At 39.0% G+C, this 12,816-nt stretch overlaps 2 protein-coding genes across 3 annotated transcripts in view; one reads left to right on the top strand and one right to left on the bottom strand.

Moving 5' to 3' along the window:
* Nucleotides 1–455: 455 nt before the first annotated feature.
* On the bottom strand, nucleotides 456–4,061 carry LOC134740899 (uncharacterized). Its single transcript, XM_063673551.1, has one exon. The coding sequence runs from the start codon at nucleotides 4,059–4,061 to the stop codon at nucleotides 456–458; it is 3,606 nt and encodes a 1,201-aa protein (XP_063529621.1).
* Nucleotides 4,062–8,646: 4,585 nt separating this feature from the next.
* LOC134740989 (uncharacterized) overlaps nucleotides 8,647–12,816 on the top strand; it is a 152,093-nt gene continuing 147,923 nt past the window's right edge. Inside the window, exon 1 of one of the 2 annotated variants that reach the window (XM_063673705.1) lies at nucleotides 8,647–8,987. In XM_063673705.1, coding sequence (XP_063529775.1) covers nucleotides 8,924–8,987 — 64 coding nt within the window. In that variant the 5' untranslated portion in view covers nucleotides 8,647–8,923. The remainder of the gene's footprint in view (nucleotides 8,988–12,816) is intronic. The other variant, XM_063673704.1, reaches the window with a different exon arrangement.

The raw sequence follows: 12,816 nt of genomic DNA, 5'->3' as shown, positions 1-12,816 counted from the left end.
AACGCAAATGCAATTTTTCAACACACATTTATTTTCCAAAAAGAAGACATTAATTAAAAAATACAATCTTATTATATATAATTACCAGCGGAATGTCGTTAGCTAGTTTGTAGCCGGTACAACGACATCTAGCGAGAAATTAAGTTATTAAAAATAATATGAATAATCCCTGTACATTTTATAATAACATATCGTTACCTAGTTTGCCGTGGGAACAGCGACATCTAGCGAACGATTGGGCAGGGACATACGTTGTACGCACTCAGTTTGTGGCCAGTACAGCGAAATCTAGCACAAAATCTTATTAATCTAACAAACATTAATCTTAACACTTTAACATTCCGCCCACCAAGGACAGAATGTCCTTCTATAGAGAGACCGCCCACCGTGACGTGACGGTTAGTTTAGTTTAATAAATAATAATTAAGTGTAATAAACATGCGGGACACGAGCAGTTAACTAGAAACAGGTAATATACACAATTTAGAGGTAGGTCGTTTAATTATGGAGTTCCCACATTTCAAGGACACGACTCTGGTCAGGTTATCTGACCCGGGGAACTTCTGAACGATTCTACCAAATAGCCATTTGGTTGGCGGTAAATCATCCTCCTTCACTAAAACGATATCACCAACTTCTGGCTCAGGAGTTTTGACCGCCCATTTATAGCGATGCAATAGATGTACTAAATATTCACTCGACCATCTGCGCCAAAAGCATTGCAGCATTCTCTGAGTCAACTGCCATCGTTTCAAGGAACTGATATTGGACTCTTCATAGTTAACTTCTGGTATTGTTACTAGAGCCTCTCCGATAAGAAAGTGGCCGGGAGTCAATGGACTTGGATCATTGGGATTGCTAGGCAGCACTGATATTGGCCTAGAATTCAAGCAGGCTTCAACTTGGCTAAGAAGAGTGGCCATCTCTTCATAGGTTAGAGTTGACTCACCGATGACTCGTTTTATATGAAACTTGGTGGATTTTATCCCCGCCTCCCATAATCCGCCAAAGTTGGGCGCTCGAGGTGGTATGAAATGCCACGTTGTTCCTTGCGTGGCCAAGGCTTCCGAAATTTCTTGAACCATGGCTGATTGTTCTGACTGAAATAAGTCTCTTAACTCTTTGGAGGCACCCACAAAATTAGTGCCATTATCACTATAGAGTTCAGCACAATAGCCACGACGCGCAACGAAGCGTTTGAACGTCTCGATGAAGCCTCTAGAAGTTAAGTCACTAACAACATCAATATGCACGGCCTTGGTTACCATGCATACAAAAAGACAGATATATGCCTTATAAGCCTTGTGACCTCTGCCTTTGGACGTCCTTAAATGAATTGGACCAGCATAGTCTACTCCGCTCCGGTAAAAGGGTCTGGCTGGAGTAATTCTAACTCGTGGTAAGGAGCCCATCAGTTGGGTTTGCATATTTGCTTTGTTTCTTACACAGGTAATGCATTTATGCACATGGGTTTTAACTAGATTTTTTGCACCTATGATGCAGTATGCAGCCCGTAGGTAATTAAGCATCAACCGCTCTCCCCCGTGCAGAGTTTTGTTATGTGCATTGGCGACTAATAATTTTGACAAGGGTGACGTATGTGGCAGCAGAATTGGATGTTTGATATCCTCTTCTTCATCCAGTTTTGCTAACCTGCCCCCTACTCTAAGCACTCCCTTAACGTCTAAGAACGGCGTGAATGACAAAATTTTTGAAGTCTTAGTTTTAATTAATCCGTGTTTTTCTATTTGGGAAATTTCTAGTTTAAATTCATTATTTTGAGCTATTTTAATGCAGGTGCTTAGAGCTTCGTTTATTTCGGACGCGTTTAAATGGTTACTTCGCGCTCTCGACTTCTCCAATCTCTCACTTCTTGATCTCAGAAATCTCCTGCAATAAGCTATTACTCTTATGAGCTTTTGAAGTGACGAATACTTACTAAGTATACATTCATCTACTAAACGCTGAGCGTGATGAGATTTAATAGTTTCTTCCAGGTGTGTTTCGTTGTCAGTTGGCTTGGTGTATATAATAACATGTTGTTGTAAGAACTGAGGACCATTTTGCCATAACGAATTGCCGATTAGTTCTGCTGGACGAACTCCACGAGATGCACAATCCGCTGGATTCTCCTTCGTCGAAACATGGGACCACTGACAAGGTTCCAGCAGACACAGAATTTCGGAAACTCTGTTGGCCACGAATGTCTTCCAGTGGCTGGGGTGCTTATTTAGCCATGCAAGAACGACGGTTGAATCTGTCCAAGCTCTTAGGTTGCTCTTCGGAACATTTAACACCTTTGCGACCTCCGTTAACAGCTTCGCTAGCAGTACGGCACCGCATAGTTCTAAGCGCGGTATGCTGACTTGTTTTACTGGAGCAACTCGAGTTTTGGCTGCAACCAGCTGAACTTTAATATCCCCTGATCCACTGATCACTCGAAGGTGCACTGTAGCAGCGAACGCCAGCTTAGAAGCGTCTGAAAACCCATGCAACTCCACACGGACATCACCTGCTTGAACGTGAAGCCATCTCGGAATGATAAAGCCGGACAGTTGACTCAATTCCTCGCGGTAAGTATACCAATCATGTAATATTTCTTTTGTTGGTTCTTCGTCCCAACCTGTACCAGCTAACCATAACCGCTGAATAAATATTTTTGCTTTTATAACGCATGGTGCGATCCAACCCAAAGGATCGAAAAGTCGTGCGACGTCAGATACAATCTTCCTTTTGGTTACAGGAGCAGATACAGGTGGCAATGTGACTGAGTACTGAAACTCGTCCTTCGTTTTATTCCAGGTAAGTCCTAAAATCTTAACTATATTATCTTGTTTTATTTCCAGATTCCGTACTTCCCTTTCCAGCACTCTCTCCCCCTTCTCATATAAATCTATAGTTCTCTGTACGTCCTCTTTATTACTTGCCCATTTTTGCAAAGTAAAACCTCCTTTCTTAAGCAGAGCCTTCATGTCTTTATAAAGTTCTATACCCTCTTCTATGGTTTCACATCCTGTCATTAGGTCATCCATATAAAAACTACTAGCAACTCTTTTTGCTGCTATTGGGTGTTCATTCGTATGGTCAACGGCGACCTGATTAAGTGCTTTCACAGCAAGATATGGTGCCGATGCTGTTCCAAACGTAACTGTTAGTAATTTATAATCTTGTATTTCTTCGTTTTGGTTATCTCTCCATACAATGCGTTGATAGTCAGCGTCCGGATCAGCCACTCTTACCATGCGATACATCTTCACTATGTCTGCAATCAGACATACGGGATGCATTCTCCATTGCAGAATGAGATGACGTAACTCCGGCTGTAGTGTAGGTCCAACCATTAAACTATCGTTTAAGGATATACCTTTCTCATTTTTACAGGATGCGTCGAATACCACCCGGACCTTGCTAGTTGACTTATCCTCCCTTATAACAGCGTGGTGAGGTAAATACACAGACTGATTTTCACTTTCTCTAGCCGCAGGGACTAACACCATGTGGTCCAACTGTAAGTATTCTTTCACAACTGCTGTATACTTTTCTTTTAGATTATTGTCTTTAGCAAATTTTCTTTCCAGTGACTTTAACCTCTTAATAGCAATCTCTCTTGAATTTCCTTCTTTACAGGCTGGACTCTCGTCACGAAATGGTAATTTAACTACATATCTGCCAAGGTTATCTCGTGTAGTTGTAGCTGCAAAGATGTCTTCACATCGCTGTTCTTCGGTCGTCAACATCTCTTTTGAGTTTAATAAAGGTTCTGATTCCATCTCCCAAAACCGTTTTATTATTTCGTTGTCCGTATCCACTTGTGCATGCAATACAATTTTCCTTTCATTATTATCTGATGAACCTCCAGACAAGATCCATCCAAAACTAGTACACTGCGCTATTGGAGTTCCAATAGGACCCTTCTTTACACCCTCCTGCAGTATCTGGGCATATACTTCTGCTCCCAATAAAATATCAATTTTATTTGGTGTGCCGTAATCGGGGTCAGCCAGAACCAAATTCTGTAAATGTGGCCATTCCGACACATCTACCTTGCGTGCAGGGAGCATCGTTGTGATTTTCGGCAACACATATACCATCAACTGAACATTGAAATCCGGATTTATCAACGATTTGAGTTTCAATAATACCATGTAACTTGTCGTTACCGATGCTTCGTCTAACATCGTTATTGTGGACTTGATGGGAATCTTTTTTAGGCCTAATCCTTGTACTGTAGCCTCTGTAATGAATGAGGATTCAGACCCTTGATCTATAAAAGCTCTATAAATTTGAAATTGACCTGTCTTAGACTCGGCTTTTACCAAAGCTGTAACTAAGAGGACTTGGTGCTTTACCTTTCCTTTAGTGAATAGAGTTACTTGTGGCGATTGCGACGTAATATCGTTAGCTGAACTACCAGCCTCCACCTCTATTTCAACAATTTCCTCAGAGGACGCTGCAACTGCTTGATCTACGTTCCTTACATGAGCAGTTGAAGTTGAAATCCCCTTCGGATGAAGGAGTGAATGATGCCGTTTATTACAAATGCGACAATTCATGGTAATTTGGCAGAACCGTACAGAATGATTGGCCCCTAAACAATTATAGCATATACGATTGTTTGCTACGAATTCGTGTCTTTTTTCATAATCTTCCGCAGCAAATTTTTTACAGAAACATAATTTATGATTCTCACTACAAAATTCACACACTACATTTACAGAATCGTTAGCATAAAACGTTTTTGAACTGGTCGCATTAGAAGTTGATGGCTTAACATACATGTTTTTCCCTTTACTTCCAGGCTCAAGAAACTCTAAAGCTCGATACCTACTGGCCAAAAAATCTTTGAATTGTGTGAATGTGGGCAAGTCATTAGGGTTTACATTCGATGTGACACTTAATTCCCACTGCTTACGAGATTCTGGGTCCAATTTTGACGATAGTAAATATATAACAATAATATCCCAAGTAGATACATCAATCCCTAAATTAGTCAACGCGCTCAAGCAATCGGAAGACGTATCCAAAAGTTCCTTTAAGTGGCTAGCCGATTCCGTATTAGCGGTACGTTGGTTTAATAAACGTTTCAAAATGCTATAAGAAAGGTACTTTTTATTACTATATCGCTCTTCCAATAGCTTCCAGCACGTCGTGTAATTTGCCTCTGTTGTCGGTGTATACCTAATTATTTGCTCTGCCTCCCCAGTCAAGTACCCCTTGAGATAATGCAACTTTTGAACGTTATCTAGTGATCTATTATTGTGAATTAAGGATACAAATAGATCTCTAAATGTTATCCACTCGGTGTACTTGCCTGAGAAGCTTGGTATACTAATCTTTGGTAGACGAATATGACTTTGGTCATTATTCACAACACTAAGTTCATTTGATTTACTTATGGTTGCTGGCTGAAGATTAGCCAAAATGAGTTTTAAATCGCACTTATATTCCATATACATTTCTTCGGTTGTATTATAAACATCCTTTTTAATGTAGTCTTGAGATTTTAGCAACGTCTTGTCTATTGTTTGCGATAGTTCTTTATGACCAACTCTAAACTCTGACCACAATTGTTCTAACAGTTCTAATCTTCCCTCCACATAAATTTGTGTAATCCGATCCTTTGGTGACTTTTTGAAATTAACCTTTGCCTTAGAAATGCGGTCTGAGATTTCCTCTTGATAAGAAATTAATGATTCCATAGTGAACACAACTTCAACTTAACTTACAAATTTTAAATATAGTAAGTGTCAGGTAACTTGTAAACAACACAACTGATATACCTAATAACAGATATTCTAACTACAATCTCCACTCCGCAAATTTTTACAAGTGCTTAATATCATACAAACAACACCAAATAATTCTAAGTCCAATTCAACTTCTCAAAATTTTTTACAAGTGTTTAGGACTCTGTAGAAAATCGGGCATGGATTCCCCGTACCTCCGTTTTTACCGTAACTATTCTGTCCTTAAATTAAAGTTAGTAATTTTTCTAAGTTCAAATTAAATTATCACGAAATAGTTAAAGTCCCAAATTCACTAGATGTTAGTTGAAATTATCTTGACACTTCCTTTTTTTTCTCTAAGTTTTAATCTTCAATGAATTAAGGTTCAATTTTGCATAAATGATAATTCTAAGAGTACTCACGGTCTTCACTTTGCATCACTCAACTGAACATAAACAACACTGTGACGTAGGAGCTCCTTCCTCGTTGATCTCTCCTGACGGATGCGTCCTTGCCGCACCGCCTGTGACTCAGCCTGGACACCGCTAGATGGCACCACTGCACGCTGCTTCACTGAACTCGTTCTCGTCTCCGTCGTATCCCTCTGAACAGCGATCCACTGCTACTATGGGAACGAAGCGAAGAATGGCTCCACGCACTGACTTTTAATTTAGTCGCAACTAGCGCCAAAACTGTCCGATTCGTAAGGACCAATGTTTAACTTCCGTGTTGTTCACATTCAACGAAAACGCAAATGCAATTTTTCAACACACATTTATTTTCCAAAAAGAAGACATTAATTAAAAAATACAATCTTATTATATATAATTACCAGCGGAATGTCGTTAGCTAGTTTGTAGCCGGTACAACGACATCTAGCGAGAAATTAAGTTATTAAAAATAATATGAATAATCCCTGTACATTTTATAATAACATATCGTTACCTAGTTTGCCGTGGGAACAGCGACATCTAGCGAACGATTGGGCAGGGACATACGTTGTACGCACTCAGTTTGTGGCCAGTACAGCGAAATCTAGCACAAAATCTTATTAATCTAACAAACATTAATCTTAACACTTTAACACTCGTCGTTGTGAATAATAATAATAATTGTTGTTCTATAAAGTGAGCAGAAAATGATACGTTTCTGCAATAGAGCATTTTCCTGCCCAAGGAGTTTTGTTATTTTTTTTACGATAAGCAATTGAAATTTGGTTTTAAATGGATTTGTTATACAATTTCCATTCTGATATTTAATTCCCCAATCCATAAACAACGATACATCCTTTGACCTAAATTGTTAATTAAAAGTTCCAGAAATACTAGAAAATTATATTTAGTCATGTTTTTAAAAATACAAATGCATTTTACTTTACTAAAAGCAGTGTTTAACTCGGGTGAAAGGCATCATTTAAGCCTCGGACACTTGCCTATATCGGCAGAAAAGAGTGCCTTTCATCCCTTGGTTAACATCTACTATTTCCCGACGCCATCAAATCTAACTCAGCTCATAATAAGACGATCTGCAGTATAAAGCAGAGGGCAAGGCTTAGTAAAATTTTCTACAAGACGGCAGTAGGTGGTAGTCATTATAACAAGGACGACGCGACATTTTAAATATGTATTTTTTCACACGGTTGCCAAGTTTACCATGGTAATCTCACTCCGTAACACAGATTGCCGTTGCCTTACGCACTTCATTGTGTTCAGAAGTCTATATTGATAGTCTTTATCAATTACATGTCTTTACTTTAAGTAATACCGGCGCTTTTGCTATACTAATGTGCGGGCGTGCCTTCGATCTTGATGATTGGCGCTTGCGGGTGTGGAGACATTTCACGGCGTCGATCGTTTATTGTAATAGTGTATGACATTATTTGGGTCGGTTAAGGCTACGTTTCCAACAGAGATGTGCGAGGATGCGTAGAGGGATGTGTTTGTTAAAACCCAAAAGAATATCGTCCACTAGAGCTGCGCTGAACGCGGATAGGTAAATGAAGTTATTCTATTGTTTGATAACAATGATTACAAACACATCCTATTACATACATATTTACAGTATTTATAGATAAGCTGGACCCAGTAAGGACTGGGCTTTCCTTTTCTTCATGATGATGAGAGATCATATCATTTATCACATTCACTGCCAGCAACCCCCTAGGCGGGCTCTCTGTTCGTAGCGCGGAAAATACCTCAATCCCACTCCAGACTACGCGGCGCGAAGCCGCGAACGCGAGTGTAGAGTCGATTTCGCTGATTAGCGAACTAGACTCCACACTCGCGTTCGCAGCTTCGCGCCGCGATTCGCGCACGTGTGGAGGGGGCTTTAGGTTTGGTTATACACGCGTAGCGAGCAGCTTGCGCTTGCAGTGAACGCGTTTTACCAATGGTTTACTTCATTGCTTTTTTTGTGATCTAATCGATAGGGTCCGGAATAAAATTAAACTACAAATTGTATCCTGTAATTTTAAAGACAAATACTGGATTTTACAAGTACTGCAATAAATTGGGACATTCTCCGAGAATATGTCTACGGTTGCGTCAAATTGCTTTTCTTTTCATACATTTTGTATGGGTCGCGGCAATTATTCCGCAGACCACTTTTTGAAAACCTAAAAAAGTTGAATAAAATTACCCAAATTGTAAATATATTCTGTTTGCATATTATCCTAAATTTGGTTTTTTATCAACATAAAAAAAGAAGGTAAAATTAAATCTTCCCATCAGGCGGTTCGTCTGCTCGTTAGCGGTCCATAAAAAAAGAATTTACGCTATATAAGGTCTTTATTGCGAAATTATCTCATTGCCATTTTTTCTTTTAGACGGCAGATTTACTACCCCATTCACTCCACTGCACGTCATATACAAACTAAAGTACAGAACGTCATCGTCACCCACACGTTCACGGCAATGAAAATTCGATCAATCTCTGAGGGCTTTCCCAAAACGCTCGACGCTACGCTCCGCTACGGCTACGAAGAAAATCCAGTACCGCGCCAGCTTTCAGAGGGAGAGTACGCGTCGCGTGCGTTTAAATTCACGTCTCTCGTATTTACGTACGCAGTCATTCAACTTTAAATCCAATTATTAATACAATGACGTGTGTGAGTTAATGAGATTGTGTGTTAGTGCGTTTTAAATGTTATCTGATAGTGTTTGGTGTTGGAAAATGCTGAAGGATGTGAGTTTGGGAAAATGTTGAGCGCGTTCGCGCTATGGCACGTGGGATTGTTGGTACTGGGAGTGGATGGGCTTATAGGTAAGATAAGATGCTTTAATTAAAACTATTTTATTGAGGTCACGTGGAGTAAGCGAAACATAGTGTATTTTGCTCGGGGCTAGAGAAACAAGTAAGTATAAGGATTCCCTACAAGTGTTATTTTGCCCTAATATTTCTCTTACCCCATCTAGTATTAACCATAATCACGAAAATAGATTAGCTATCCAAATGTAATTAAGAGTGAGTAGTACGTATTGCCATATTGCGTACAGTATGTAGTGTAATGTATGTGTTTATAGCTTTAAGAAGATCACTACATAAAGCTTTAAATTTGACCTACTTACATATCTAAAAAGGATGAAAAAAAACAACACGAAAACAAAATAAACTATAAAGTGATAAACTCTTTGGGGTCCAATCCTATAGTTAAAAGTAGTTTAGTATTAATTTCTTTTAATCTTTTTCTTTATTTTTTTGTTTATTTACAAATAAGATTAAAAATTGGCATGCGCGACAAAAGGAACGGGCTCAGCATATGCAAGAAAAGTGTGTGAATTGTGTGAATTTAATGATCAGAGTACGTTTACTTACACACCCTGTATTTCCCCATTTCCATAACAACAGGTACCGATTCGCAATAGTCTGGTATTGCTCCAAACTGTTTTTTTTTTCGCCAAACACCACAAACAAATGTTCCGAACAACGCTGGACATGATGATAGAACTCCACCGTAGCATAGCGTGGCAGTTTGTTTGCGAAAGCTTTGAAAGAAAATAATCGGGCTTTTGTGTGCAGCTACGTTTGTTTGTATAAACTATCGAGCTTGTCTGATTATTTATATCTAGTTAACAATAGTTACCGAATGATGGAGGGTTTTGTTTCGTTGTGCGACTTTGAAGGCGAAGGCGCGAAAAGTATGTTAAAATAAAAGCAAATCGGTGGGTGACGATTGTTAAAAATGCAATCTTTTGGACGCCAATGACCGATATATTGGCAGCGCAGGTCCAACGCCAAAGACCGATTAATCATTCACAGGCCACAGAGCAACATAGACCTACGTGCATGTGCATAAAGTTCAATTCGTCTGGAGTAGTGGACATTTGGACAAGTGTACAAATTCTCAATTAGTAATGGGAGATTTTTGTTTACCTCAGACATTTTAGAAAGTAGGTAACTATTTGAGATTGTAAGCAAAAAAATGCATAGTTGAAAGTTGAAGGGGGATTGTACGTATGGTACAAAGTAGCTGTATAATACATAATTTGCATAACTGCAATGGCTATGATGATATCTAGGGAAACAAACTGCTTTTTGACATGGTATCCAAATGAACGTTGAAGCTACGCAACTACAGTGCATTTCTCTTAAATAGGGAATATTACGCGTAACTCTGCAAGGGGGCGCCACTAACACAATCTGAGGGTCTATCGCGAAACAAGAAAATCGAAATTTCGTTATCTAACATCTTTGTCACTCTTGCGAGCAATAAAGAGGCAGATAGCGAAATTTCGGATTTGCGTTTCCCGGTATGTCCTTTGTAAACAAACCGTCTTTATGCATCAATGTCATATTTTATTATCTCTGAAAACATGTCAAAAACCTGGTAAAGATACATTATCTATAATTTACTCTATGGTTTACTAAAAAGGTTAGTGCTGCACTCTGGGGGCAGAACATTGCAGTAATATCCACTATTGGGAAAGCTGGAATTTTAAACAGGTGAAATGAAGAGGAGTGTCACTTAAAAAATGCTAATTGGTAATTGAATAGTTGCCATTTTGAACCCAAAATTTAACATGTTGCTATGCAGCAAAATCCAAATCGCTATAAGAATGAGGGCTAACGCGTATGAATTCGCCGCTAGGGGCGCTAGTGTAGATGGTGGTCTTTTCCATAGTTCGAAATGTCAAATGTCACTTGTCACTTCAATGACTGACAGCTTTTCTATAGTCTTTTGGACCACCATCAACAGAGGCGCCAACTGGTGAGCAAAAAAACGATAGCCCTCATTAACAATCATGATCCCTAACCTAAAACAGGGCCACTGAGAGGGCCAAAAAAGTCGGGTTAAGTTTATAGATTAAAAAGAAAAAATTTGAGGTAGCATTCAAAAATAACTCTCTTTTTTTTGTGATGAATAGGCAGGCGTTTGACCACGATCCCACCTGATGGTAAGTGATGATGAGGTCTACGGTGGAGCACGCTCTTTCATAGATCAAATCAGAGAATTAAATTAAATTCATAGAAAATAAATTCGCGACCGTATTTGACAAATGGCTTCATCGCTTTCCCCTTCTCTATCCCTAGGAATATGGCACAGATGATAATTTCATACGGACTGACAGACTGCCATTAAGCCACTGGGGCAAGGTTTAGGGATCCGTGCGGTAACTAACAAATATTCGTATTCTCGAAGGGATTCAGACGCTTACGCAGCGTACTACGTAGGCGAACAAGACGCGAACGCGAAGCGAAGCGATGCGGCGCGGGGTGAATCAATATTCAATACGTGGTCGATCTCGTTGCGAACGCGAATGCCGTGGGCTCGCCGCGCCGCGCAGCTTCGCTTCGCGTTCGCGAGTTGTTCGCTTACCTAAGACGCTGCGTTAGGATATAACCTAAAGTTCCATAGCTCTCGGATAATTATTGTAAGCGCTTTGTTTACAAATAATTAAATTAAATATTTGTGTTAGGAAAGGTTTTTATGGAGCTGGTTGTACTTACCTAATTCGGACGAATCTCTGTAAATATTATTAAGCATTTGTTTCAATTAAGTTACGCGTATGTAATTTATACGTTTGCGTGCTTGCCAAAGTTAGTGATTATTTTGTACACGAAATTGTTTTGTATACCCGACCCGACTACTTTATTCTATTTATTTATTACAAAATATATAAGCATTCATTACAGTCAACCGAAACCAAGTCGCTTATAATGTATACTAGGACAATTCATAATACATTTAGATAAAAACATTTAAGTAAAAACTATGTGAATAAAACGTTTAATATAGGTACGTAGTTCTAATATAAGTACGTACGTAAGAAAAGGTTGGTGCTAGACGCTATTTTTAAAACAGGCTTGATTATAATAGTTATTTTTTTTAGAACCCCGATTACCAGTATCAACTCGCCCTTGGCCGATTTTTTCATGCATCCCAATCACGGTGATTTGATATTAGTAGAATCGAGGGGTGCTATTGTCATGTGAATAGTTTTTTTTAATGGTTATACTTTCATACGGCACATGAATGGTGGGTTAGAATACATTAGAAAATACTATTTTTGCATTGTGTGTAGCGATTGCGGAAGTAATTAAAAATAAATATGAAACGAGTAGGATTATTAGAAACTAGGTGGCAAATATTTTGCTCCCTTTTCTTTTGTTAATATCTGTATTTTTGTCTGCTAACTTTGGTGGCACATAATTAGATAACGGGTTCACAATAAGACGCATATAATTTCACACCTTGATTCCCATGGGGTTATCAAAAGGAAGGTAGTATAATATCTATATACTATTTTTGGGCAAATTATTATATTCTTATGCTAGATTAGTATAATAGGACCAGAGTACAGAAATTCTCGCGTCTCTTAAAATGTTGCGCCCCAGTTTACAAAAGGAAGTTCTCGAAGCTCGAACCAATACTTACGTAGGGGGTGTACTTCCTTTTTGGCCAATTTATTTCGCCAAATTTTACTTGGCAATCAACTTTTCGCCAAAGTTTCATTTGGCAAACCAATCGTTGGCATAACCTTACTTCGCAATCATTTCATTTCCCAACCCCATACTTGCGAAATGAAAATGACGTACTAGGTTGGGTTAGGTTAGGTTGGATTATGGAAATTTGCGAAATGAAATTTCGCCC

This window comes from Cydia strobilella, chromosome 4 (assembly GCF_947568885.1).
Source record: "Cydia strobilella chromosome 4, ilCydStro3.1, whole genome shotgun sequence".
In the NCBI taxonomy this organism is placed as follows: domain Eukaryota; kingdom Metazoa; phylum Arthropoda; class Insecta; order Lepidoptera; family Tortricidae; genus Cydia; species Cydia strobilella.
This window is presented reverse-complemented; position numbering and strand designations above follow the sequence as displayed.